The sequence below is a fragment of the Hippocampus zosterae genome, chromosome 2 (assembly GCF_025434085.1).
Source record: "Hippocampus zosterae strain Florida chromosome 2, ASM2543408v3, whole genome shotgun sequence".
Lineage (NCBI taxonomy): Eukaryota > Metazoa > Chordata > Actinopteri > Syngnathiformes > Syngnathidae > Hippocampus > Hippocampus zosterae.
In genome coordinates, this window is record NC_067452.1 from 20,841,133 (window position 1) to 20,868,711 (window position 27,579).

Here is a 27,579-nt window from a genome sequence, read left to right on the forward strand (position 1 = left end):
GTTATTACAGGTATTCTACATTATGCAGACTTGTTTCTTTCTTTTATCACTAGTAGGGCATTTTATGTGCTACCCAATGGAATGATCAGTGATAGATGAATCTTCGGAATGTTTCCCATTACCGTTCTTGCACGCGATGGTGACGTAAGAGGCGGGAAAGGGGGCGTGGACGAGAGGCCAGTGTGCAAGTTAAAAAAGTCAAAAAGTCGCGCAGAACTCCCAGGGGGAACGGAGACCCGGGACACCCGATAAACTGGACGTCCACCGTGACGCCGGCGGAGGTCAAGCCTCCTCTGTGGTCCTCGGCGCGGACCATGCGGCGGCGAGCATGGGGGAGACGCCAAGAGTTTCTCCGTTCAAGAACTTTGTGGCCGGCGGGGTCGGCGGAGCGTGTCTGCTGCTGGCCGGACACCCTCTGGACACCATCAAGGTGACTCCCAAGGTTGTTTGCGATCCGATTTTTGTGGTCAGTGACAGGTTTTCCGCTCAGGCTTTGAGGAGATTACTGTACAAATCATCTTAAAACGCACGAGGCGCACTTCAAGTTGCTAATTTCACTTGAGAACCTTGACTAGCTACAGGTAATGATGTTTTTTTTGCTGTTAATTCAAACGGGAAAACGGGGCAGCGTGATACAGGAGTGGTTTGCACGTCTATCGCACACTCGCGGTTCGGGGTTCAATTCACTGCCCCTCAGTTTATCTCTAGCCTTACAAAACACGATTGGAGAGTGAACGGTGACATCATGGTCACAGTATGAGGTAAAGTTGGTAAGTAATTGTAATTTCCCCATTGCGGGACAAATAAAGGATATCTTAAGATGACCAGTTTCAACATTCTTTTCATTTATTACGCAAGAAATGTTAAGAATGAAGAATTATTCGGTTGGAATCTTACCAGGCGGCATCCCAGGCACAAAACGTGCATCTCATAAAATGTAAAAGTAATTATTAGTGCACACAATAGAATTAACTTTTTCAACCACATCAACAACGTAAAGTAAATCACTAATATCTTGAACAAAAGTGTTCTATCCAAAATGGACACACCGATTGAGACCAAGACTTATGACCCGAGAGGGTATCGAGGCAAGACCAAAACTTTTGAAGGTTGAGATCGAGACGAGACCAAGAAAAACCACACAAAAACAGAACAAAATGAGCATACTCTGTTTTTTCATTACGTCTGCAACAAATACAAATTCTGCTGTGTTGTTTTGAATAGAGTGCAATGAAACCAATCTCAAATCTCCACCAAATTTCTTGTTTCACTTCTACAAACCATGCAATCATACAGACAAACCTCTTTTCAACATACTCCGTTTACTACGTTTCCACCCCGATAACATTCACATTTGAAAGTCCCGATTTCACTTAAACCATTTTCCATTTGCCGATTTTTATGTTAACTTCATGATAATGACCTGATTTTCCCCACAAAATAGTGAAAAGGCCTTTGTTACAACAAACTGTCGGCAGTTAACTGCCGCCGCGACCTTGCTTATGAACAAAATGTACAGCGCGGGATTCCCATCCGTTGCTTAGCAACGCTACTGATCGACTCGGTACGTTGTACTTCTGGAGTTACGGTGCGGTTCTGAGCACACGTCTTTTCCTGAAAACATGTCTGGGAAACGGAAGCAAATCTCGCTGCCTGTGAAGGCGGAAATTGTCTCTTACTTACGAAAGGGAGTCTCCCAGACAAAGCTCAGCTGAGACTTGAAATTGACAACGTCAACCATTTCAACAGTCATCCATAATGGCAACAAAATCATGGCACAGTTTGAGGCCAACAGATTGAACGATGATCGTCAACGGCTTCGGGCGCGGCACATTCTGAACTGGAGAAGGCACTTTTCATTTGCTGACTGCATGTCGACAGGGACATAATCAGCTTGTCCATTCAAGTCCATTATCCAAATACGTCACGTATTATGATGTGTGTGGTGTTGTGCTGTGTTTTAGGTGAGACTACAGACTCAGCCCAAAGCCTCCTCGCTCTCTAGCTACGTCATTTACACGGGAACCTTTGACTGCTTTCGTAAGACCATCTCCAAAGAGGTCCCTGCAAAGACACACACAACACATGCACATGCAGTCACAAAACCGCACGTTGGTATGCTGTTTGTTGACCTGGCCAAAGAGCATAGTGTAACATCACTACTGTGGTGTTGTGTCGAAAAAGTTGCTGCTTTTGATTGCAACTGTGTGTGTGTGTGTGTGTGTGTGTGTGTGTGTGTGTGTGTGTGTGTGTGTGTGTGTGTGTGTAGGGGATCCTGGGCCTGTACAAAGGGATGGGTGCTCCACTGGTGAGTGTGGCTCCCATGATGGCCATCAGTTTCTTTGGCTTTGGGTTGGGGAAACAGCTCCAGCAGACGGACCCCGGTCAAGAGCTAACGTTAGTATAAGTGCACGCATGTGGGACCTTAATGCGAGGACTGAACCTTGAAGCCAGGTCAAATATTAAAGCTGGGTCCAAACTAAAGTCGGGTCCAATCCTCAAAGTCATGTCTGAATCTTGAAGTCAGATCTGAAATTTGAAGCACTTGCCACATTTTTCAGCTCTTCTAGAACAGTTAACCACAATGAGCAGAATCTGTTATAAGCCACAGCTCATGCCCAAACACACCCTCCAGAGGTTGAGCCAACCGACCAACCTTCAGTTTGCCACATCACTCTGCACCCCACCAGGCCCGGCGTCAACAGGCACATTTCTGCCACTCAGATAAGACAATACAGTGTTTCCTTTCCATTTTATACTTGCATAGACCATCAAAGTTGCTTGTTTTTTTAAGTATTTTGATGTTTAAATGTGTTTAAAAAAAAACAATGGATTCTAAGTACAGTACTGCGTTGTGTTTTTTCACAGCAGTTGACAAACCCAATGCAGCTAGCCAAAGATAGCCAAAGATTTTTTTCCACACTTGACGATTGGGAAGGCAAGTTTTCCATTATGTGTCCACATTAAGACATCTGCAACCTCGTTGACAATGTGTATGGATTATCTCCTTAAAAGCTACCATACTAGATCTGATCCATACATCAGTTGAGCCGTATTGTGTTGAAACCCACGTTTCATGGTCACAAATAGGTTGCGAACACATGACCGTTTTGTTCTGAAGTGACCATGTTCTTCAAGTGGCCTCAACCACTCCTGGCCAACCTGTAGTTTCGCCCTTGACTAGGCGCCCTGTATACTATAAAAGTTATTTCTGCTGTGAGATGATTGCTCATGTGTTACTGTGTTCAGGCACCCTCAGATATTCCTGTCAGGATGTCTAGCCGGGGTCTTCACAACAGTGATTGTGGCTCCGGCAGAGAGGATTAAATGCCTACTGCAGGTAAAGTCGAAAGTCTGACACCATGACACCATTGGAACCTGTTAAATAGGACTGTGGATACAGCTCGTGGGAGGGGTTGGTCTTGGTTAATCAGTCAGTGGAGCTGTGTTACAGATTTGTCTTTGAAATGGTTTCGTAGGGGTCCTCCAGCCTTGAAATTAAGTCTTTGTCCACACAAAAAGTTGCTGGTAGTTATTAAAAAAGCCCAACTATGAACATGGCTGACAGACGAAATCAACTGATGTGTGTTGTATCGAGCTATGTAGGTGCCGGCTGGTGGTGGCACGTCCAAATATTCGGGTCCTCTTGACTGTGCCTCACGTCTCTACAAGGAACAGGGCATCCGGAGCCTCTACAAAGGGACGCTGTTGACACTCATCAGAGGTACACTGATGAGGTCGCTGTTGCAGCTTATTTTGATCATATTTCATCTTCCATACACCTCCATTGTTCATTATTTATCGTGAATGACATTTGATACACATAACACATGTTACATTCCAGTTGTATAGAACATTATTAAATAGGATGTAAATGTTCTTATGAAGCATATTTACATCATTAAAATGACGATACTCCTATAATGGAGCATACTTACATAATTCTATAGACCTCTTATGTTGCATTTTTACTTGCTATTTTATGTAAAATTATTCATAGTTCATAGTTAAATCGCACTTGTGAAGTATCCGCAGTAGCATAGTAAGAAAAACATCTCTTTGATAGCAGCTAGCAAGCTAAGCGCTAGCTTGAAAGGCTTTGACAACATGCTTGCAAATTTAACAGGACACAAACAATTTACCAGTAATGAAAGTTTTATACCATTAAAGTATTGATGGACGTACTATGTCACCCAAAAACAACATATCATTGGTGTCACCAGACAATGGTTATTTGTTGCATTGAAAGCAGCACACAACTTAATCCATCACACACCCACACAAAGTAATTGTAAGCCTCCCAAGTGTTTAACCCTCGTAGTGCACCGCTTGCGATAAATGTAAAATGATGTCTTTGAATCAAAGGCAAAGGCATTCAGAAAACCACAAGAGAGCTGAAACTTATGGAGGGGTTCTAAAATGGCCTAAATTTCATGTCGTCACCGGCTGATAATTCTCAGGCATTGCAACAATAATAAAAAAACGTTTTGATACCTTAATCTTCACAATTTACATATTTTGCACCATAGAGACCCATTATAATTCATATTTTTGAATGCATCGTGAACCTAATGTATAAACATGCATTTCACGCGATTTTTACGTCAATCGCTTTGTTTTCGCTTGGACAGACGTATGCATGCCACATTGTTGGGTTGAGGTCATTCCAATTGTGCAACTTTTAGGTGGCGCCAGAGGATCGCAAATGAGTTTGCCTTTTTGCAGGAGGCTTCAAACCAATGCATTTTACATGAACACGTCCGGTCGGGATTGTTACTAGGGCTTGGTTGGGACCTCCAGACACCTTTTTTTTCCTTTTGCAAAAAATAAAGAATAAAAACTCCCAAAGAACTAATAAAAACTATATATGTATGGATAGCACAGATGCCTCTGAACATTTTGAGTGTTTGAAAAAAAAAAATAAAAAGAATGTTTGTATAACACAAAATACATCATTACAAAAATTGTAAAATGCGTAACTTAAGGCCTTTTTAATTTGGAGCACACAAGGGTTAAAAAAAGAGATGGTGTGATAGCTCTCTTCAAAGAACAAACTGATGTCCTTAGAACAGTCTGATTTTGAAAGTTTATCCGAGGAGTCAGTGTTTTCCTGTCACTTTTCCCTCCGACCCACTTCAGTTTTTGAACATATTGACTTTGATGTGACTGCTTTCAATGTGTCAATGTAATAATGGATAGATAGGATAAGAAAACCTTTATTAGTCTCGCAATGGAGAAATTCCCAATTCACAGCAGCAAAACTATGAAAGAAAGAAGATATGAAAGGAAGAAGTAGAAAAACAAAATATAGGATCTGCCTGACAGGCAGCCACTCTCGCGGCGCCATCTTGAAGTCAAAATAACAAAAATAACACAACATAACACATAGGACACAGACAGTCATGCAATCTTCACCACTCTTCTGCATATACTTTGTTGTCTGAAGCAGTTGTAGTTGAAAGAGGAGAGGATCAAAGTGTCCTTTCACCAGTGGGTCAGAGACGTCATGCTGAAAATGTGCACACGTCTGCTACAAGCTAAGTTTTGAAAGCAAACACGAAGCTGTAGCGTCAATTGATGAAAAGAGATTAGTTCACTTCTCCTGTCCCACGTAATCCGCTTCGATCTCCAAGCCGCGACTCCCAGTTCCAAATCCGCATTGGCGCTCCGCACTAACACTACTTTCTTCTCATCGTCGGCTCCTCAAGACTTACATAAATCCAGCCGCAGACCGTTCAACAGCACCGATATCTCGGCTGAACAAAGCGGGGCCGTGAAAAATGCTGCCCATTACAGGCGCAAGACACAAGCGCCCCGGGACTGTCTAGCAACGACAGTCAAATGGCGCTGACATTCCTCCCAGTCAAAAACAGTGCTGGTATACCCATGCTGCCGAGAAGGCGCAACCACCAAGCGCAGAGTCTCCTCCTTGATGAATGTCGTAGCCAAAAAATGCTGAAAAAAGTCCACATCAGGTCCACACAACGTAACAACAAACACAAAGTGACAAAACAAACACAAAAACAAAAAAAAATAGATAGGTGTCCAGACTTTTTTTCACCCATGTAAAAACGTAAGTAGATTGATAATGCCAGCAATGGATTAAACGTCTCTCTTTGTGATTTCCTTCTGTGTGCAGGCCTTCAAATATGCCGGTGGAAACTAAACATTTTGCCTGAAATGACATGAGAGGAAACGGTCTATAGCGATCGCTTGGTTCGGCATGCACTGAACACGTGTGATCGCACATTATTGAGTTCCGTGCAAGATACAAGGCGCTGCGTTCAAAGTACTGCACTAATTTCGGTAAATGGCATTGACAGCAATGCCAGCATTTTATTGACATATCAGGGCCACCTCCGATACTAGCGTTGGTATCGGTGACACACAACCATTTACCTCATGCAGATTGTTCTATGAGGAACATAGACATCATATTTAATGGTCTATACACCTCGATAGTAGCATATTTACAAATATTTCACTTTCTATACGTAAAATCCTATTTAATGGTCATGCACCTTGACCGTAACATGTTTTCATCATATTGATAGATTTTTCTGCTTCTGTTTTCTGTCCTCCAGATGTGCCTTCCAATGGTCTCTACTTTCTGACGTATGAATATCTGAAAAATTTCTTGACTCCAGAAGGTCAAAGGTAAATGTAGTAGAGGTTATAGATGAAGAAATCTTGTGGCTCTGTGTTTAGCAAAGTGTGCGTTTGCATGTGTGTGTGTGTGTGTGTGTGTGTGTGTGTGTGTGTGTGTGTGTGTGTGTGTGTGTGTGTGTACATGTCTGTTAGTGTTTCTCAGCTTGGCGCCGCCTCCATCCTGCTCGCTGGCGGCATGGCCGGACTCTTGAATTGGACCATTGCGCTACCCCCGGATGTCCTCAAGTCCAATTTTCAGACAGGTGACACTGCAACATTTGCTTCAAACAGTTCTCCATGGATGGGTCTGAGCACCTCCTGGGTGATAGTAATGTAAACAAATTCACCAATTTACTTACCGGTAATTTGCGGGTAGCATGTATTCTCAGGTTTTTGCAGAAGAACTCACCTATATGAAGTGTTTGTGCTCTTTATTTGATGTCATAAGAGGCTGTCAAATCTCTGGCTAAATAGGAAAGTAATACTTGGTATCAAGGACATATATTGAGCGCGATCCATCACGACAGATGAGACGGGCTTTGTGTGATGGCGAGGAGCTACATTTAGCCTTGGTTGTTAATAGAAGACACAAAATGTCTTCACCACATGCGCACATTCATCCTTTCATCCATCCATTTTCAACATTGCTTTTCCTGAAGAGGGTCGCAGGGAGTTGCAGGAGCCTATCCGAGCTGACTTTAGGCGAAAGGCGGATTACACCCTGAACTGGTCGCCAGTCAGTCGCAGGGCACATATAGAGACAAACAACCAGTCACACCCACATGCACACCGTCACTAAGTGGGATCTGATCCCACACTGCACGCACCCACGCCCAGCGAGTGTACCACTACACCATCAGTGATGCACACTTTCAGTGATTTGAACCCCCCCCCAAAAAAAAATGTTTTTGAGGTTACGTTCAAAAGACAAGTCAAAGGTTTGGGGGGTTATCGTGTGTGTGTGTGTGTGTGTGTGTGTGTGTGTGTGTGTGTGTGTGTGTGTGTGTGTGTGTGTGTGTGTGTGTGTGTGTGTGTGTGTGTTCAGCCGTTGACGGCAAGTACAGAGGTCTGGTGGACGTCTTGAGAACGCTGCTACGAGAAGAAGGAGCAAAAGCACTCTACAAAGGCTTCATGGCCGTGTTCCTCCGAGCCTTCCCTGCCAATGCCGTACGACTCATTTCCTCTTGCTCTCTTTTGCTGATAAAAAGCTTTCTAAAACTCCTTCTTTCCCATTACCAGGCATGTTTCTTGGGCTTTGAAGTGGCCTTAAAGGGTTTGAACTGGCTAGTACCCAGCTGGTGAACCTGTGAGCTTCTGTGGTGGGGCCGTGCTTCTGTGGAATTTTCCTATTTGTAATCACGTTCATATGGAGCCCCATACATGACATGGGGAGAAACTATTTAAAATAGTTTCCAAAATAGAGATACAATGTCTACACAAAATGCTAATTTGTGGTCACAGAGGTGTCCAAGTTGTTCACAGGAATGATATTAAAGCCACAAATGATTATTTCATGGCCATGAAAATGCATTTTGTACACATGTGTTAGCTGTATTGTTGCTGCAATTTATTTTTACTTTGCCCATGTGAAGTGTGGGGCTGTCTACATTTATTCCTTTTTTGTTTGACTTCGTAGCATGTTTAAAACTATACAAACAATCGGTGCTGATTTAGCAACCATGATAGATCTACATGTGGACTTGTATTGTTTCTTCTGAAGCTTTTTCAAGTGCTTGTATGTGTTTTAAACTGTTTTCAGTAAAGCTTTTTAAAAAATTAAAAAATTTTTGTTGCCAAAAGTAATCTTAGCCGATGCAGTTTGGCAAAGTAAAAGCAACTAAAAATAATGACATACCTGTATAAGTCGACGCAAACTGTACAATGTGATGTCCACAAAACAAAAGAGTAATAGTACAATCATAAATAGACAGAATTCTTTTGATGATTTCACCTGGCCTCTTTTGTTGAAATTATTTTAGATAATTCCTATTACAATGTGCCTGATGTGGTTGTCTCGTGTTAAAGCCACAAATCAATGGTTTTCGGGTATGAATGTGAAGTTTGATCCACTTTCTACAATATTTAGTGTTCGTGTGATTAATGCGGGCGACACAGTGGTTAACGCGTCCTCCCCGTAACTCTGGCTTTCCTGTGTGGAGTTTGCATGCTCTCGCCCAGGGGTGCCCATTACGTCGATCCTGATCTACCGGTAGGTCTAAGACAGATTCCAAGTAGATCCGAGGAGTGTCGAGGAGGAAAAAAACAAACAACCATTGCGCGCGCGTGTGTGTGTGTGTGTGTTTAGGCGCGCATACGCGCACGTACCGGTAAGGGTAGATCCCGGGAGGCTAGTTGATCGAAAAGTAGATCTTCGATCCAAAAGGTTTGGGCACCCCTGTCTCGCCGTACCTGCGTGTGTTTTTTTCTTCTTCTGGGTACTCAAGTTTCCTCCCACATTCCAAGAACATGCATGATAAGTTGATTGAATGTTCAAAATTGTCCCGAGGTATGATTGTGAATGCGGGTTTTTTTTTGTATTTTTTGTACACTGTATGTGTCCCCTGCAATCGGATGGCACCGGTTCAAGGTGTATGCAGCCTGCTGGCCGAAGACAGCTGGGATAGGCTACCGCACCCCCGCGAAACACCGTTAACCGTGAGAAGAAGTCAGATAGATAGATAGATAGATAGATAGATAGATAGATAGATAGATAGATAGATAGATAGATAGATAGATAGATAGATAGATAGATAGATAGATAGATAGATAGATAGATAGATAGATAGAGAGATAGAGAGAGAGAGAGATAGATAGATAGATAGATAGATAGATAGATAGATAGATAGATAGATAGATAGATAGATAGATAGATAGATAGATAGATAGATAGATAGATAGATAGATAGATAGATAGATAGATAGATAGATAGATAGATAGATAGATAGATAGATAGATAGATAGATAGATAGATAGATAGATAGATAGATATCATTTTTTTATTTAAGAACCGGGCATTGTAAAGACTTCAAAATGTCAACATTTTGGAGTAAAAACTACAGGACCCAGAATCCTAAACGGTATTACACTTCCGGGTTATGCCGATAGCCTGTCAAAAGGAAAGACACAAGCGAGGTAAATGTTTTAATCTGTTTGTCATTGTTTTTGTTTCGTGGTTTTAAGGTTTTATAAAATTAATCTGTCGCCCATATTCGTAAACGTCACCTCATTCCTATTCAAGTTTGTGAATGTGTGAATGTTAACAATCTATTAACTCGTTAGCAACCATAGTTTGACTTCAGGAGCGCCTCTTGAACCTCGAGAGCAACATACTAAAAATCATGTGCTTGCATCTTCTACACTCAGCAGATAATATTTTGGCGACTTAATATGTCGCTTTATTGAGCAATCTGAAAAGTCCCACGAGTACAGCTTTTGGGCGTGAATTTTACGTTGCACAACAAAGTGTCACTCGTATGTATTTTCAAATGACAATGACTTCTCCTTGTAAGTGAATGGGGGAATGTAAAAGAACACAGATGATTGTGACCAGTCCGTTAAAGTAAGACGTGCAGAATGACGTTGAGGTTTTAAGGCAACGATCAGTATTCGAAACTGAGACAAGCGACTCAGATTGGGTGTTTAGTTTTAACTTGAGAGTGCTGAAACAAGATAATCCACTTTTTTCACTAAGTCTGTGTTGACAAAGCTCTCCTTCGTAAGAGTTATTCTATATGGTCCAAATAACCATTGCAAGGGCAGTCACCCGGTTCTTTTCTCCTACTCTAACAGGCAACATGCCACCCATATGATGTACTGGGAGGGCTATCAAATCTGATTTAAGATAAGATTTCATGAAATTAATTTTGTTAGCAACTTTCTTTAAAGCCCATCATTGCTGACACAAACAACATTGCTGTAACAATGAAGTTACTTTACATAAGACAGGTCCGCATTGTTATGTTAGCGAATTTGTAGTGATAATTTAGCATCTTTTCTTACACTTCCAGCAATTATTTTTCTAAATCACTGGCGTTCCAAGACCCGATAAGAAACAGACAACATGATTGCAATCATTTTCGCATGGTTTTGCGTATGACAAGAAAGGAGCCCCGTGGAGGGCAATCAATGGGTCAGTTGGGTGAACATGGCAAAAGACATGATACACATTTCATACATTACAGAGCCAGTGATTTATCCTCATTTTGGAAATCTTTGACCTGAGGTGTGGGCGTCTTCGAGAACTTTACACCAGCCACCCCATTTCATTCAAAATGGGGGAAAAAATATTTAAGCGTTGTTTTTACATACATGTGTTCATAAATGGGTCATATTTCCAAGAGGAAGCATTTCTTTTCACATCATGTACATGGAAACAAGAATAATAATTAGTAATTATTTTAATGGATATTAATGGAATTTAATACATTTTTCAGTTACTTGTGGGCCACAAATGACCAAAAATTACATTAAATGATACCATATGACATTTGCTTGTGTTTCCTGCACCATATGCAATACTGCTCATAATATCTATCCTGTGTTTTGTTGTCTGGCATGCCGCACCAGGTGAATGTGTGTGGATGTAGTGCGTCTGGAAAAGCACCATGCCACTGGAGGTCAAGTGGCCATTTCCACAATGTCCGACTTTGGCGTGGAGGCTCTCCGGCTCGCTTATCATGGGTCTGGTGGGCTCTTACTCCTACTTGTGGACTAGTAAGTTGCATCTACCGTCACTAGCAGTGGTTAGGTTCCAAAGGTGTACTCTTGAATATTTCCAGGAAATTGCTGAAACATTTCTGGTCAATTCCCATAGGAAGTTACATTTGGGGAAGTTTGGAAATATTGTTTGTTCTAATGTACCTATATTCTAACAATTCATGTTATTTGCCTTGGACATTTTTCAAGTTTAAAAAGTCCCCAAGTTTGTCAACCCTAGCAATGATTGCCATGAGAACCTTCTCATCACTTGTCAGCCTTGTTGGTATTCCCGTAGAGCACTTGAACTGCCTGACAGTGCACAACCACGAGGTTCTGTTGGACCTGATCGACCAGCGGCCGGCTGACACACCCCTCATCACACTTTCCAATCACCAGTCCTGTATGGACGACCCACACATCTGGGGTGAGAGTCGACCTCAAGCAGTGCCGGTACATCAGGAAAGTCAACAAATTGTGTGTGTGTGTGTGTGTGTGTGTGTGCGTGTGGGCGTGCGTGCGCATGTGCGCACGGTAGGTGTCCTGAAGCTTAGGCATTTGTGGAACTTTAACAAGATGCGGTGGTAAGCACACTTTCAGCTTGATCCAATTTATTTTATTATTTATTTATTTTTGTTTGACTGATGTTCACATCATATTGTTTGTTTTTACAACAGTATTGATATTTTAAAATGAGCCATGTGATATTTTAACATGAGGTGATATGGCCTTAAAATCAAATCTTATTTTCACATAAATTAGCTACAATTTTTGTGATTAAAACATTATAACGAGGCCAATTGTGGTAATGCTGTTAGCTAACACTAATCTGCGCTAACACAGAGTCATGGTTTAAGGCAGGGGTGGCCAACCAGTCAGAGACGAAGAGACAATTTTTTTTACTGTGTTACTGTAAAGAGTCACATCATACCCTTCCTCGTGCACGCGTGTACGCACACACACACACACACGTGCGCACACACACTTTTTTGGCCAAAGATTGACTTTTGAAGCAACCAACTTCTCACGAACGACCCGATCGCGCACGTACAAGCATACACACACACACACACACACATACGCGCGCTCGCGCGCACTAACGCGGGCGCCCACCTGTGTACTCGCCCACATGTGCACGCACACTACGATTAGCAACAGTCGGAACGGGTTGAAAATGAACAAAAGCGAAAGATACAAACAAACAAATCTTTTTTTTCCCACCCATTTCCTCCTCCCACCCATTTCCTCCTCCCACCCCTTGTGGTCGACTTGGGACTAGTTCGCTGTCTCCCGGTCGATTGTGATTGACGTATTGGGCACCCCTGCCTTAAAGTCAGAGCTAATTTGCTGACTAGCTTAGCGCTTAGCATGAGCGATGATGCAGTCATCTGATTGGTTACCCTCTTTGTCAACCAGGTAACGCGATTGATGATAGGCTGACGGAGTATGTTCTGTGAAATTAGCGCCTTGTTTGAATGGCATCACCGCTTGTCGTGGGAGAGCCCGGGAGCCGCATTGAACCGGTCAAAGAGCCGCATGCGGCTCGTGAGCCGCGGGTTGGCCACCCCTGGTTTAAGGTTTTGTATCGAACATGAAATGTTTAATTGAACTTTTATTTGAACAGGACACCAGCGGCATCAGACATTTGTTTCACAAGAGAGTTGCACTCTCGATTCTTTAGCCGAGGGAAATGCGTGCCCGTCTGTAGAGGTGAGCGACGCAAGCATGTCGTCTGACTTTTTAAAAAAAAATAGTTTACTGTTGGTATTTTATGGCCCCTTATTTAGGTGATGGTGTTTACCAGAAAGGCATGGATTTTATTCTGGAGAAGCTGAACAAAGGGGAGTGGGTGCACATTTTTCCTGAAGGTGGGACTTGACATAGCGTTTCGAATGTGCCATTTAGAATGGATTGTTGCAGTCGCTTTAAAAACATTTACAGGTACATTTCAAGCAATCAGAATATGGTGGAAAACCTACATTCAAATAGTAGTTGTTTATTTGTCATAATTGTTCTTGTAAAGAACTTGTAGCACAGTATCATTGCTGTTGTGAAAGCGCTATATAAATCAGCATGTATTGTATTGTATTGTCCTGAGCCTTACAAAGCCTGAGTCCGCTATCTTAATGCTGACGTACGATGGGAAACTCCATAGAAGCGCTCACGGAAACTAGCATTACTATTGGGATGGGATCATTTTAAACCATCAAATAAGTGCTGCAGTGCTACATGTCAGTCACACATACAAATTGGAACATCCAACAGTATTTACATGCAAATCCTCTATCCTGGGGAAACATCAGAACTGTGGGTATTTACAAATCAATTCACCTATCTGGTTACGGTGTGCATATCAGAGGAGGCAGCACAGATTGCATAAAATGGGTCACTTCTGTACACCTTATGAGTGATCTTTTTCATTTTTAAGTGGTTGCATCTTATACACCAGTGGGCTCAGTAGACTAATTTAATGTTAATGTAAGGTAATGTTACTGTTTATTGAACAGGTAAAATCAACACCAGTGAAGAATTCATCAGGTTAAAATGGGGTAAGTGCATCGCATGACACCCATGTGCATATCTTCTGACGTGTTGCTTACACAAACCACCTGTCTTTTAGGTGTGGGACGCCTAATAGCAGAGTGCACCCTCAATCCTGTCATCCTGCCACTGTGGCATGTGGGTCAGTGAGACACGGCTCTTCTTTCCGATCAAATTTCACGTTTCATTTTCCCTAACCTTCCTTTTGGATGTTTATTTCTTTGGCCCACCATAAATGTTTAAAGGTCAAGGTGTTCTGCTGCATGTTTAGTCATTGAAAATAAATGAATTGAATTCATTATACCAAACCAAAAAAAATGAACACACTGCAACTTTTCCCCTCGGGCACTGTGCCTGGAAGGAAGATGTGGTTTATTTCCATATTTTACCAATCCCTCTTCCATCATGTTCTTTTCTAGTCTTTGTTTTTCTTTCACTCACCGAAATGATGTTTACTGTTTGTGATTTTTAAAAAATTAATGACATCCTTAATGTTGTCGGTTCTTGTTTTTTAATCGAATCAGCACAATTGATACCTTCCAATTTCTATTCATTGCTGTTAGATTCTTCTGCTCTTTTTGTTGTTTTGTTGTTGTATTTTTGTTTTTCTGTTACTTTGCTTTCATTTATTTTTGACAGTCAGATTAGCATTTATTGTTCTCTCTGTTATTTGTAATTATTCTGCCGTCCCTAAATGTGCAGCGTCTACTTTGGCAGGAAGACAGCATACATTACATGTCTGTTAGTTTAATTCTAAGGTACAATGGGAAAAGCCATTGAGGGGGTTTACAAAAATTGGCATTCCATTTACTGTCATTTGTAAACAATCAAACAACTGTTATATCACATAAACAAAGCGTAGACAACACTCATGTATTCTCTCTGCTCTGTGGGAACCAATTTGCTCGACAAACTGCATTTAATGGGACATGTAACCCTCTTTGTAACAGTTTTTATCTTTTGTGTCAGGCTTGAGTGATGTCCTTCCTAATGTGAGCCCCTACATCCCCCGGATTGGCAAGGTAGGAACATCCTCCTGACATTCTCCCATCCCCATGTGACAGCAGCCTCCGATTAATCACTTTTGTGCTTCAAGAGAATCACCATCCTCGTGGGAAAACCTTTTCGCGTCAGAGACCTTGTGGAAAAGCTCAGAGCAGACAACAAGAGCCAAGTGAGGCATTATTAGGTCATCTCAAATACAGTGATCCCTCGCTATTTCGCGGTGCGTTTATCGCGGCTTCAGTCCATCACGGATTTTTTCAAACATATTCCTTAAAACAATTTATTTTTTTTACCTGTATACCTGTATCTCTACTTCGCAGATTTTCGTTTATCACAGGTGGTTTTGGTCCCCATTAACCGCGATAAACAAGGGATGATGACCGTACTCAGACATTGTTCCCCCCCCCCCCCCCCCCCACACACACACACACACATTTTTGTTTGACTTCAGAGGTAGTATGTTCCGCTTTAAATGTTCCGGTGCATTGTGGCATCAGAGACATTCATACTGTATGTCCTCTCCATCAATTTACTGTTGTAGATGGAGATGAGGAAGACACTGACAGATGTTATCCAAGTGGACTTCCAGAGACTTAAAGTTCAAGCTGAGGCACTCCACAAATCTTGAACCTGGCACACCTTCACCTGAAGACGGGTCAGGCCACAACATGCGGAAGGCCATTTTTTGCAGGAGTGTGCCAGAGTGGAAAATATCAAAGGACCTCAATGTGTGACCAGAACTCAAATGTTTTAAAAATGCTGGATCGGACTGAATATTAATTCACATTATTCATGTTTGAACGTGTGATGTATTTTTCCTTGAATGGTTTGTTTACCATTTTAGGGTTGCATTTTATTATTTCTTATTTCACCGTTCCATGTATAATTATTTTTAGTACACATTTATTGTCCAGATCAAAAAATTCTATTTGGCTGCTCCATCCCTCTCAGTGTCAATGCCTATAAAGCTTTTATATGTGGACCCATGTGTGGTGGTAATATGTATGTTTTCCTCAAAAAATTAATGTAAAGACAGGACACGCTTTATTGAAACCTGCTTCCCAAGCTCAAAGTGCATTTTTTTTAATGCTTGCACGAACAACATGGCTGCGAACAAAAGCACGCCTTTGCCAAGTTGGCGACTTTTCAAACCTTTTGGCGACTATTTTAGAAAACACTGATTGGCAACTTTAGTTTCTGCAAGAAAACAGACAACATGAATGGATAATTTTAATATAGTTTTCTGCATTCCAAGAAAGCAGCTTAGTGGCAATCACAGTCAGTTACAATAAACATTGCAATGATGGTCCCCATTTACACCTTGCAATAGTGATTTAGCAACAACTTTTAATCCTAAGACAGCTTCCAGCTACAAAAGTCTTATTGTGATCATTATTCGTTTTGTGTATTTGTTTATTTATTTATTTATTTGTTTATTTTTAGGGAGGGGCGGGGGGAATAATACTTGACGGCTGCGCGAACCAAATTGCGCAGTGACGCGGTCTCTTCATCCACTGCCCGTGACGTCACACGCTGGGATAACTGAAGATGGCGACGACCCGGACGCTTCTCTTTCGTCGCATCTCCGCCGCCCTCCTCGTCATGCTGCTCGTCCTGCTGGGCAGCTGCGAGGACCAGGTGCCGCTTGTCTTGTGGACCCACCAATGGTGAGTCAATGTTTGTTCATTTTTGGCATGTCTGTTTTTGCTGCAAGGGACTGGGGGTTGTGGCGCAACGACCGTGTGTAAGCCACCTGACACCTAACCTTATGTGAAAAACGCTCAGATGTCCGCCGTGAGACATAAATGTGTGACATAAATTATACGGGCGTGCCATTTAATGAATCGCGCAATTTAGAATGGATGGATTGTGTGTAATTGTTTGGGAATGAATCGTACCATGAGGCCATATAAATGTGTGTGTGTTGTGTGCGTGTGCGTGTGTGTGTGTGTGTGTGTATATATATATATATATATATATATATATATGAACACTCTAAATTGTCCCTAGGTGTGAGTGCGAATGGTTGTTCGTTTCTGTGTGCCCTGCGATTGGCTGGCAACCGATTCAGGGTGTCCCCCGCCTACTGCCTGAAGACAGCTGGGATAGGCTCCAACACCCCCCGCGACCCTAGTGAGGATCAAGCGGCTCGGAAGATGAATGAATGAATGAATATATAGATATAGATCTATATCTATATATATATCTATATATATCTATCTATATATATATATATGTATATATATATATATATATATATATATATCCGCACAAATGACAGTTATAATTATTAATTTATTAAACGACCATAAGTAAAACTAAAAAAAGGCAGACTCTTAAAAGACAAAGGAAAAAAATGCAGTTGCAATAGGTTCAATCCAGGCGCGACTCCAAGGGAACTCCTGGGGCTAACTAAAGGCTGCTTGTTCGATGTATAGAGGGGTTGAGAAAACAATTTATAAATGCATTTTAACATATTAGGCTTCATGTGGCCCCACTTGTAAAAACATGGTCTTCTGCTTAATGTGTTTGTGGAATAAGAATACAGCTGTACATTTAAAATAATAATAATAATACATTTTATTTATAAGCGCCTTTCAAGACACCCAACGACACTTTACAATAACAAAAAAAACCAAAACTATACGGGTTGAGCAGCGGCAGCCAAAACGCGCCAGCGTTCACTCAACCCGGAAGTCAGAACGAAACCACGAGGGAGAGGGAGAGACAAAAAAAAAACACGCTCGAACTACTCTCATTTTGAGGATAATTTGACATTTGACGGGTCAAAAGGGCATCCTGGGCACGATTAAATATTCAGGGAAACGCGATTTCTCCATCGCAGCGCAGTGAGCGAGTGGGTTGCACCTCTGCCTCGCAGTTCCAATTCCCTGAGCTAATAATCAAAATACTATTCCCGAATTCCCTTTTTTTCAGCCCTTGTGAATGAAATTAAACCTTCTGTATGTTTCACACATATTGCAGATGGACAATAAAAGCATTCCATGCTATAAAATATGATACCATTATATTTGCGTATAATACGCTTACACTTGTTCGGTTTTGCACAATAGGCTAAATGGTTAAACATTTGAAATTGATTTTCAAAAACAAATCCACCCCAAACCAAAAGTACCTTGTTGTGTTCCAATCTGCACAGTCATCCGACATCAATGGCGTTTTGAGTTGTCTTATGTTTATCAACGCAAACAATTCTTTTTTGGTTTTTTTTTTGATGGTCTAACATGCAGCAGGACACAATTTTGGTGTAGGAAAGAATCAAGCATCACACAACGGTTGGTTGTGACAATCGTGCTTTTTCTGCTCTCATTCTGATCGTGGATCTTCTACAGGACCCCCCAAGCAAACCAGCCCCTCCCTGCAGCAGGTCACATTGTGGGGCAGCAGCAACTCACCAGTTACCTGGACAAAACTCTCCACACCGGCCCCCGAAATGTGCTGCTATTTCTTCAGGACAAGGTATGTGCATTGTACATTCTTTTGTTGATAATGTTTAAACAACAGTCCTTGCCAAACAATCAAACTTTATTGATGTAGCACCTTTCATACAGAAAATGCAACTCAAAGTGCTGTGCAATTAAAACTTGTAAATTACAGCATAAAAAGAGGACCCCTGCCCCTCACCCAAAATAGACAGATTCATATCCCCTCCACACACACACACAACATGCAGACATAAAACAAAACTTTACAGTGTGTCCTCCGGTAAAAATGACTGTCCGGATTTATTGAAACTTACATTTTGATGAGCTAAAAAACAGGATCTTATGACATCAATTTTATTTCTGAAGTGGTCTGACACGAACAGAGAGAATCTGTCGGTGTTAGTGGGGACTTTTAGAATGTTTAGAATCTATGCACTCCAGCACTGTCTTTTGGACTTCTTCATAAAATAATTTCTCCATGGCTGCACAGTCTTTATTTTTAAATTTCTAGTTAAAATTGGAGCCACTAAATCTAGTGTTGATTTCATTCCCGTTAAAATAATCATTAATAATATCACAGGGTGCAGGTAAAATTTCAGCAGGAGTGCTCTTTAAAATCTTAAAATCTCAACAGTTCTCATCGGTCTTCGTGCTGATTAAAACTGGCGATGTTAAAATATACACAGGAGTGGTCAGGTCACCAACAGAAGACGTGCCAACGGACAGCCCCACATCCAGGGTGTGTCTCCAGTTGTGAGTCGGCTGTGAGACATGCCATTTAAAATCTAGTTTAGAAGGTTGAAAGATTGTCTGGACAGTGGGTCAGAGATGTCGTCAACATGCACATTAAAGATATTAAAGATCTGTTGTAAGCGGTATGTAAAATCGATTTAAGACTCACTAATAAAAGAAGTGGAGCGATGGGGAGGTAGAGAAAAAAAAGAGTTAAAATTTAATGTGCAAGCTTCGGTGAGAACAACTGGACAATCTGTGCCAAGCCATGTCTCTGATAAAAGAATACACTGAAGATTAAAATCAGGTCATTGGTCATAAAAGTTTTGTTTAAAAGAGAGCGCCCGTTCAGCACGTCCAGATTAATTTTTGCGCCGTACGTACACTCGTGGTTGCAGGAATAATATATGCCGACATGTACAAGATGGTCACTGTTGTCTTTTCTCCAGATGAGCGTGGAGGATTTCACACTGTATGGAGGAGCTTTCGGAAATAAGCAGGACAGCGTTTTCCCCAACCTGGAGGTTGGTTCAGGTTACTACTACTTAGGTGTTTCATTGCCTCCTCCTCATGTTGCTGTAACTTTCCATGAACCATGCAATTGCACTTCGCATTTTGTATGTAAAAACAATGATGACAATAATAACTTTATTTTGATATTTCGATGCGATTTTCCTCATTTGAAATAATAAGGAAATTAGTACTGGGCAATCCATTGTATTGGTTAATTTGATAGCTTCTATTAAGATTCCCGACAACTCTTGAAAAAATAAATACCAGTGTATCATATAGTATGTCTCCTAAAAGAGGACAGGGACACTGTGCAGGGTTTTGAGTGGCAGATGCTAACATCAGCTGTCTGTTGAAGAGTGCACTGAGGTCATCGTCCTCCTCCCTGGTGCTTCCGACCGTGTCATGGCCGGGCTCCAATGCAATGATTGGTCTCCTGCAAGAGCAATTGGAAACCTCCCCTCTATACATGGACCCCGACACGCTGAGCCAGCTCACACTCAACGCCTCCTCGCCGGCGCTGCTCGTCTTCCGACTGCCCTACTATATCGGGTCAGTTCACCGGCTACAACTCAATGAGCGGTTGTTCCTCTAATGCAGTTTTCACAACCTTCATTGAGCCGGGGCACAAAAATCTCACAAAACACCACCAAACAAAAATTACACCCAGAGGAAACTATAGATGCTGGAATAAAAAGGTGATCTAATCTAAAACTTTACTTACTAATCTTCTTACTCGATGTGAAATCTGGGCCTGTTGAATTGAACATGAAGCTATCTATTCTTTTGTACCTTCTGGTGGAAGAGCTGTTCAACGTTTTTTTGTTGTTGTTTTTTTTTTACCTGTCGCTATGTGTCGCTTGTGTAGCTAGATGAACGAAGATAAGCTTTTTGTAGTCAGTAACTTTTTTGTCCAGATGTGTGTGCAATTGAAATCATTTCCGACAGCACACCTGATGGTCGCCCACACACCCTGAGAGTTGTTTTGACTACCCAGTGTGAAAATGTATCTTTGTTTTGCTTTTAGGTCAGATCTAATGTCTGCCAAAGAAGTTCTCAGTGGCAACGGTGAGTCACTTTACACTCGGGCTGGTTGTCGTTGCTTTAAAAATGGCAGACTTTTTAACAAGCTTGTTCCTGTTGCCTCCTTTAGACGAGGTGATTGGCCAGGTTGTGAGTGTGATGAAGAGCCAGTCTGTTCCCTACACGGCCATCTACACCGCCTTGCGCCCCTCTAGGGTGAGCCCGCGTGGCCAAACATGGCAGTGAATTCAGATTTGAATTTGCTGTGACAGACATACGGGTATTTGAGGAAGAGCAATCGATCGCCTCTTCAGCACCTCAGTTTTTGAGCATGTGACCTGGGGGGTTTCCAGAAAGTCACATCTCCTTTGCAGCTCTTAACCTTTATAGAACCCTTCCTTAAAATTTGTGGTATAAGACATCGAGTCAGGGAAGGACAAAAAGATGCTTCTTTTCAAATGGGAAGGAGAGTGTATTGTTTGGAGCATATCACAATGAAGCAACATAGTCTGTCCATCTTTGTTTTTGTATTTGTTTTTTTTCTTCATCCTAACAGCATGTCCGCATTGAATTCCATTAGGCATTCCATCGGGCGAAAAACAGCAACAGGAATAACAGTACTTGCTAATTTGTAATGCCGGAAGGAGAGACAGGTTTTCGTGGTTTTTGTTTGCAGGGGTCACCATCGCTCTCCATGGAGGCCGCCTTAGTGGGCGGCCGCTCACTGCTGCAGGCCAGAGGCGGCTACAGAGATCGGGAGCGAGAGCGCGAGAGGCAGGGCAAAATGAAGGAGAAGGCTGGCGTCTACGCTCCAGTGGAGTTTAAGGTCTCTCTTTTTTGTTGTTGTTGTTTGTTTTAAACTTGTAACAAACATAATTTTCTTTTCTTCCTCTTTTCCACACGTAACCTTTTTTCATTTAGGTTTATTCAGTTTCTTCCGAACAATGTTCACCATGTTCAGAATTCACCATAAAAAATCCAGTGTGCTGTCAACACCGACAACGGCTGAGCCACAGATAATTGTGACATGAAATCATAGCCCCGAATATAAAAAATCTGCCAATAATTGGCACCCCTCCCAAAGCTTTTGCAATTGTCTTTTGATGCCACAGCGATGCACCAAAGCACCGTTTATTTCGACATTCCTGTGAGCGTTCATTTCAACCCACTTCAAGAGACTTCCTTCATACCAAAATGCCACCAGATGGCGCAATGTCAGACCTGTCAAGAACACAAAAAAATATGATTAAATACCATGGAAAGTTGGGCGGCCCGGTAGTCCAGTGGTTAGCACGTCGGCTTCACAGTGCAGAGGTACCGGGTTCGATTCCAGCTCCGGCCTCCCTGTGTGGAGTTTGCATGTCTCCCCGGGCCTGCGAGGGTTTTCTCCGGGTGCTCCGGTTTCCTCCAACATTCCAAAAACATGCGTGGCAGGCTGATTGAACACTCTAAATTGTCCCTGGGTGTGAGTGTGAGTGTGAGTGCGAATGGTTGTTCGTTTCTGTGTGCCCTGCGATTGGCTGGCAACCGATTCAGGGTGTCCCCGCCTACTGCCCGGAGACGGCTGGGATGGGCTCCAGCACCCCCCGCGACCCTAGTGAGGATCAAGCGGTACGGAAGATGAATGGAAAGTATTTCCAATTGTGTGTGTGTGTGTGTGTGCGCGCGCAGGAGGGTGATAGCGGCTGCATGCTGTTGTGGGCTAAAGGTCTGTCAGTCAGCATCCTTCGCAGCGGCCGCTGGGAGTCACACGACCTCACCCCGTCCACCTTCGGTGAGGGCGTCCGTCCAAAGCTGCACGGTTCCAGTTGCGACAAAACCAAAGCAAGGTAAGGCAAAGCTATCGGCGCGCCTTGACTTTTTTGAAAAGTGTGAACTTCCTTTTTGGGGTTTGCTATTCATGAATTTGCCAATTTGTTGTTGTTTTTTTCCTGTTGAACCTATTCTTAGCTATTTTCTAGAAAATTCCGCAATTCATGTCTCTGGGTGCCTTTGCCAAATATTCCTGTAAGGGTGCCCCTTTCATCTCCTGTAGTACTTTCTCTTTCAGGTCTGATTGAATACAGCCATTCCCCCTTATTGATCTTCACATTCAGAAAACTTGATTTCTCCCCATGGGGCGATCAGAGTCTTCTTGGACATACGGCAAAACACTTAACTCATTCACTCCCAAAGACGTTTTTAAACGTCTTTTCAGACTTGGTCCAGAATTGGCTGGTACTGAATGAGTTTAAGTATGTTCAAAAGGGTTGTGTGCAGCCTTCAGGCAACAAGGGACTGAGTTGATTCCGCCCTCTGCTGGTTGAGGGAAGCAAATAGCTCAATGAGGCGGCTTTTAATTTTGAACTAGGGATTGTGATTTTCATAATAGTAATTGTTGTTGAGGTTTTTTTTTCTTTTCTTTTTAGACTGGCCCTTAACTACGAGAACATTCTTGGACACCGCAACTTCAAACTGATGTGAGTCTTGAAACACCTACTTTAAACTAGTGATGGATAAATTAAGCTTCATGAAGCATATTTGACCGCTGAAGATGGTACTCTTGTAAATGTAGTAGATTTCCATTGCACTAGCCTATATTTTTCAACCAAAAGCACCATCTAGAGGTGTAAAAAATATGCTTCATGAAGCTTCACTTTCCCAATACTTTACTACTCTGAACTGTAGAGTAACACCTCGAAGATGGAATACAATCTGTTCTGCGACATTAACATTCTTTCCCCATAAAATGAAATAATCTTTTTCAGGGTGAAACTGCCATCAGAATGAAAGCTTTGTAATACTATGCTGTGCAGCACCGTACTATACTCTTTTCTGTTATACCGTACCATTCTATACTATAAGATTACGAATGAATTATTCCCTTGTTTATCGTGGGAATTACATGGTAAAAATAATAGGTGAAATCCGCGAAGTAGGACATGTTTATTTTACCATGATTATATTGTGTGTTTTAAGGCTCAAAAAGGCTATCAAAAAACAATACGCAAACTTGCATTTGAAAAAAATGCAAAATAGCGAATCCACCAAAGGTAAACCGCAATATTGCGAGGAACCACTGTATTACATTTTGATTTAGATGGTATAAAGTACCGTATTTTCACGACTATTCAACGCACTGTACGGTTGGGCGCAGTCTCATTAATGGGTGACATTTCTGTATTTTACACATAGACAGACCGCACTGTACCAATGGGTGCAGTTTTACAGTGGTAAAACATACGCCAGCTTAAACATACGGCATGCATGCGCGCACTCTAACACGTTAGCTTGAAGCATACGGTAGCATGCCAAGACATACAGATACAAGCTAAAAACACGTTTTTAAAAAGGCAGCGAAAGCAGAACTGAGTTCGGGTGTATTTTATTTAGCCATCGTACAATGTTCTCACGTTTTTCGATCAATCACCACCCAGAAATCCATCAAAGTCCTCATCCTCTGTATCAGAAGCAGAGTACTGCACATCCCAGTTCTCACTGAACACATCACATGCTAAAGTGTGAGTTGCTACGCATTGCCGAGCGGAAAGAAGGAGCAGCAACAGCAAAGTCAACATTTCTCTCGTGTGAAGCTTTCCCACATTTGAAAGTAAAGAACAGAGCGAAACATGGTGGCAGCGCGTGTGTGTGTAGAAAGAATTGAACAATTGTGCAAGTATCGTAATCCATCAAAAACGCCGCGTTCCCTCTCGTTGTTGCGTATTGTGGCGTAACTCGCCCAGCGCTATCTCTCACTCTTTGTAAAGTTGTGTTTGCCATCGATCATCCATTGTTCCCATGCCGTTCGCAACTTTACTTTGAACGCCCGGTTGATGCCGATGTCCAGCGGTTGGAGTTCTTTAGTCAAGCCTCCGGGAATAACGGCAAACTCAGAATTCATTTGCTTGACTTGGTTTTTCACCGCTGCTGTGAGATGGGCACGCATGCCAAAAGCATAACCGGTGGCTTTAAGTTTGAACTGAGCTTCGTAGGCGTGTCTCTTTGTCGAATTTATTTTCGGGGGTTCTTAGAAACAAAAACCGAAGTTGTTTTGCAACAATGCACATAGCCACACTCTATACAGGTGTTGGTACCTGCTTCGGGCGTCCCTTTAGCGTCCACTTACACGCCCACTCTTCACTCATTGGCGACTTCTCCCCCGCATGCCTTGTCCTCTCTCACGTCTGCCTTCTCTCTCTCTCTCTCTCTCTCTCTCTCTCTCTCTCCATATATGTATATATACACGCCCACCGTTCCCTGATTGGCCGACTTCTCTCCCGCATGCCTGTCCACAGTCACTTCCGCCTTTTCTCTATATAAACGGCGTGTCGGCTGTCAGTCAGATTTTGGAACTCGGCGCATACAAAGGACGCTCCGCACCATAAAGCGTCCTGTTCATTTTGGAGAAAATTTAAGACTTTTAATGGCGCCTTATAGTCGTGAAAGTACGGTACTATGCTACTGTTCTGCATTGTACTAAACTCCTCTGTACTGTACTACACGACAACATACTTGTGTGTCCAGAATAACTACAGTGTGAACCCGTTTATCGCAGGGTAAGCGATCGAGACCCACCACTTAGCTTTTCTACATTATGCTGTATTACACTACATTACAGCACATTAAACTATATTACACTATACGAAAAAAAAAGGTCAAGTAAAGTCAAGTCAACAGTATTTATAGAGCACTTTCAAACAGCCATCGCTGCATACAAAGTGCTGTACATGGAGCGATTTAACATACACAATAAACAATAAGACGAATCTGTAATAAAGTCGGTAGAAAGCACCAAGCAGTAAAATCAAGAACAAATCTAAGTCATGCTGAGTTGAACGCCAAAGAATACAAGTGAGTTTTGAGGAGGGCTTTAAAGATGGGCAGCGAGGAGGCTTGCCGAATGTTCAGTGGGAGGTCATTCCAGAGAGAAGGACCAGCAGCAGAAAAGGCTCGATCCCCTCTGAGCCTAAGTTTAGTTCTTGGTACTTCTAACAAAGACTGGTGCACAGACCTGAGGCGCCGGGCAGGTGTGTAGGGGCGGATGAGCTCAGAGAGGTAAGGTGGCGCGAGATTATTCAGAGATTTGAAAACAAAGAGGAGGATCTTGAAAATAACTCTAAAATGAATGGGGAGCCAGTGAAGGGATGCCAGAGTAGGAGTTATATGCTCCCTCTTACCGAGTACCAGTCAAGAGGCGAGCAGCGGCATTCTGGACCAGCTGAAGGCGCTTAATGGAGGACTGGTTAAGGTCAAAAGTAAAAGGCTCTGTGTGTCCGTGCAGCTTTGCGATGAGCCAGCGCCACTACACAGTATCGGCCCGTCGCTGGTTCACGCTGGACGCCGTCGAGTTGGAGTACGACGGCACCAAAGCGACGTTTAACGGCAGCAGGAACATTTATGCCCCCGCTGAGTACTCATACCGCTGCAAGTCCATCAGCAGCTTCCAGTGGCCACAGCTCGTCCCGCATTCATCCAAAGATCCAGCCAATCAGTGGAGGCTTGCATTTGAAGACTTCCAAGTAAGATCTAATGTCGATTTATTTGTCATGTAGCATTTTTCCAACATATTCATGTTGTATTCACTGCTTGTTTACATATTTATGTCTGTATACTTCTCATGTAGCACATTCACATCATATTTAATGTTTACGCTTCAAGTGTACGAAAACAGCATTTTTTGTCCCACATTTTTTTTTGTTCCTGTCCGTGTACCAATCCAAACATTAATCCATAAATCATGTGCTCATGTGCTGACAGATTCAAGGCTTCAATGTGAGTGGCAGCAAATTCTCGTACGCCTCAGACTGTGCTGGTTTCTTCTCGCCGGGGATCTGGATGGGCTTGATGACCAGCCTCCTCATGGTCCTAGTGCTCACCTACGGCCTTCACATGATCATGCAGCTCCATACCATGGACCGCTTTGACGACCCCAAAGGCCCAGCTATCTCTGTGCCGCAGACGGATTAGGCTTCCCATCCATCTACACGCCTACCATGTTACCATGCTCTTGTTTTTCCATCTACCCACACAATAGCATGTCCCTGCTCCTGTATTTCACAGGAATTCTTCCACCTTCCCCCTGCCTGCATCTGTCTTTGGTTAGTGGTGTAAACTAAGGTCTGTCCCCCCCCCCGTATTTTGTGCTCAAGTAATCGTCATTCATGAGGGGGGAAAAAGATGTGCACAAATTGATGCTTATTGGAGTAATTTAATCCCGTACGGGGAAAGAAATCTCGAATGTGAAATGTAATTTATTGGTGAAGGTGTTTGTGTGTGTGTGTGTGTGTGTATGGGGGGGGGGGGGTTCACTCGGTGTTCACCAAAGGGAATACATACTGCCGTGAGAAGGGTACAATGTTTATGATGTCAACTGCTTTAATGTTGGATGACTGAAGTGAAGGTGCTGTAATGTCAGTAAAAGTATCTGTGAAATGAAATTAGACATGTATGATATAATTTTAGTCTAATAAGACCCCATGTGCACTCATAGTCAATACTGCTATGTGTAAAAACTAAACTATAATAAATGAGCCTTCCCTTGTCTATTTTCATAATTTTCATTCAGGGTGAGAGTGAAAAACTGACATTCACAAGCAATGAAGCGTCATTGTGTCATAAAACAGTGGTCCGCAACCTTTTTTGTGTCACGGACCAGTTGAGACCATTAAATGCTGTTCGCGGACTGGCAACAATTTTTTTTTGCCCGTTTTAAATCACTGGTCCTGACAATAACTATAGTTATGCAGTCATTAAACATTTTCAAAATTATTTATATATAAAATAATCCTTTCAGTTTTATTCAACAGTGTGACAAATGTAGAATGATATAACCCCAAAAATAAATGTTTATAGTAAAAAGTAAGTAGGCCTTATAATGTGAACATCATTTAACTCCACCCTGCCCCCTCCTCTCACCGTCTCAACCTTGGTGTCCTTTTTGACCATAATCTCTTTCGACCAACACATCACCCAAATCACCAAAACTGCTTTCTTGCACCT

At 42.4% G+C, this 27,579-nt stretch overlaps 3 protein-coding genes across 3 annotated transcripts; all 3 read left to right on the forward strand.

Moving 5' to 3' along the window:
• Positions 1-132: 132 nt before the first annotated feature.
• Positions 133-8,598, forward strand: LOC127595455 (mitochondrial carnitine/acylcarnitine carrier protein-like). Its single transcript, XM_052056974.1, has 9 exons — positions 133-430; positions 1,965-2,060; positions 2,270-2,397; positions 3,250-3,340; positions 3,607-3,724; positions 6,585-6,657; positions 6,802-6,911; positions 7,694-7,815; positions 7,888-8,598. The coding sequence occupies exons 1-9, from the start codon at positions 329-331 to the stop codon at positions 7,948-7,950; spliced, it is 903 nt and encodes a 300-aa protein (XP_051912934.1). The 5' UTR covers positions 133-328; the 3' UTR covers positions 7,951-8,598.
• Positions 8,599-9,729: 1,131 nt separating this feature from the next.
• tafazzin (tafazzin, phospholipid-lysophospholipid transacylase) lies at positions 9,730-15,872 on the forward strand. The gene is made up of 11 exons (XM_052056986.1): positions 9,730-9,781; positions 11,216-11,362; positions 11,643-11,771; positions 11,883-11,928; positions 12,969-13,054; positions 13,132-13,212; positions 13,852-13,893; positions 13,965-14,027; positions 14,855-14,907; positions 14,982-15,059; positions 15,432-15,872. The coding sequence occupies exons 2-11, from the start codon at positions 11,254-11,256 to the stop codon at positions 15,516-15,518; spliced, it is 774 nt and encodes a 257-aa protein (XP_051912946.1). The 5' UTR covers positions 9,730-9,781; positions 11,216-11,253; the 3' UTR covers positions 15,519-15,872.
• A 504-nt stretch (positions 15,873-16,376) lies between these two features.
• atp6ap1a (ATPase H+ transporting accessory protein 1a) lies at positions 16,377-27,123 on the forward strand. Its single transcript, XM_052056951.1, has 11 exons — positions 16,377-16,557; positions 18,244-18,370; positions 19,518-19,592; positions 19,937-20,130; positions 20,606-20,646; positions 20,732-20,817; positions 21,278-21,427; positions 22,273-22,430; positions 23,010-23,060; positions 25,862-26,099; positions 26,338-27,123. Exons 1-11 carry the CDS (start codon positions 16,439-16,441, stop codon positions 26,545-26,547), a joined length of 1,449 nt encoding a protein of 482 aa, XP_051912911.1. The 5' UTR covers positions 16,377-16,438; the 3' UTR covers positions 26,548-27,123.
• Positions 27,124-27,579: the final 456 nt, after the last annotated feature.

What these genes read in the sequence shown, in the direction of transcription:
- LOC127595455 (XM_052056974.1), top strand. Translation starts at nt 329, where the DNA reads ATGGGGGAGACGCCAAGAGTTTCTCCGTTCAAGAACTTTGTGGCCGGC. An exon ending in TTGACTCCAGAAGGTCAAAG is followed by an intron (nt 6,658 to 6,801) that starts GTAAATGTAGTA and finishes CATGTCTGTTAG; the next exon opens with TGTTTCTCAGCTTGGCGCCG. An exon ending in CAAGTCCAATTTTCAGACAG is followed by an intron (nt 6,912 to 7,693) that starts GTGACACTGCAA and finishes GTGTGTGTTCAG; the next exon opens with CCGTTGACGGCAAGTACAGA.
- tafazzin (XM_052056986.1), top strand. Translation starts at nt 11,254, where the DNA reads ATGCCACTGGAGGTCAAGTGGCCATTTCCACAATGTCCGACTTTGGCG. An exon ending in AACTTTAACAAGATGCGGTG is followed by an intron (nt 11,929 to 12,968) that starts GTAAGCACACTT and finishes TTATTTGAACAG; the next exon opens with GACACCAGCGGCATCAGACA. An exon ending in CCTGCCACTGTGGCATGTGG is followed by an intron (nt 14,028 to 14,854) that starts GTCAGTGAGACA and finishes CTTTTGTGTCAG; the next exon opens with GCTTGAGTGATGTCCTTCCT.
- atp6ap1a (XM_052056951.1), top strand. Translation starts at nt 16,439, where the DNA reads ATGGCGACGACCCGGACGCTTCTCTTTCGTCGCATCTCCGCCGCCCTC. An exon ending in GTCTTGTGGACCCACCAATG is followed by an intron (nt 16,558 to 18,243) that starts GTGAGTCAATGT and finishes GATCTTCTACAG; the next exon opens with GACCCCCCAAGCAAACCAGC. An exon ending in AGAAGTTCTCAGTGGCAACG is followed by an intron (nt 20,647 to 20,731) that starts GTGAGTCACTTT and finishes TGCCTCCTTTAG; the next exon opens with ACGAGGTGATTGGCCAGGTT.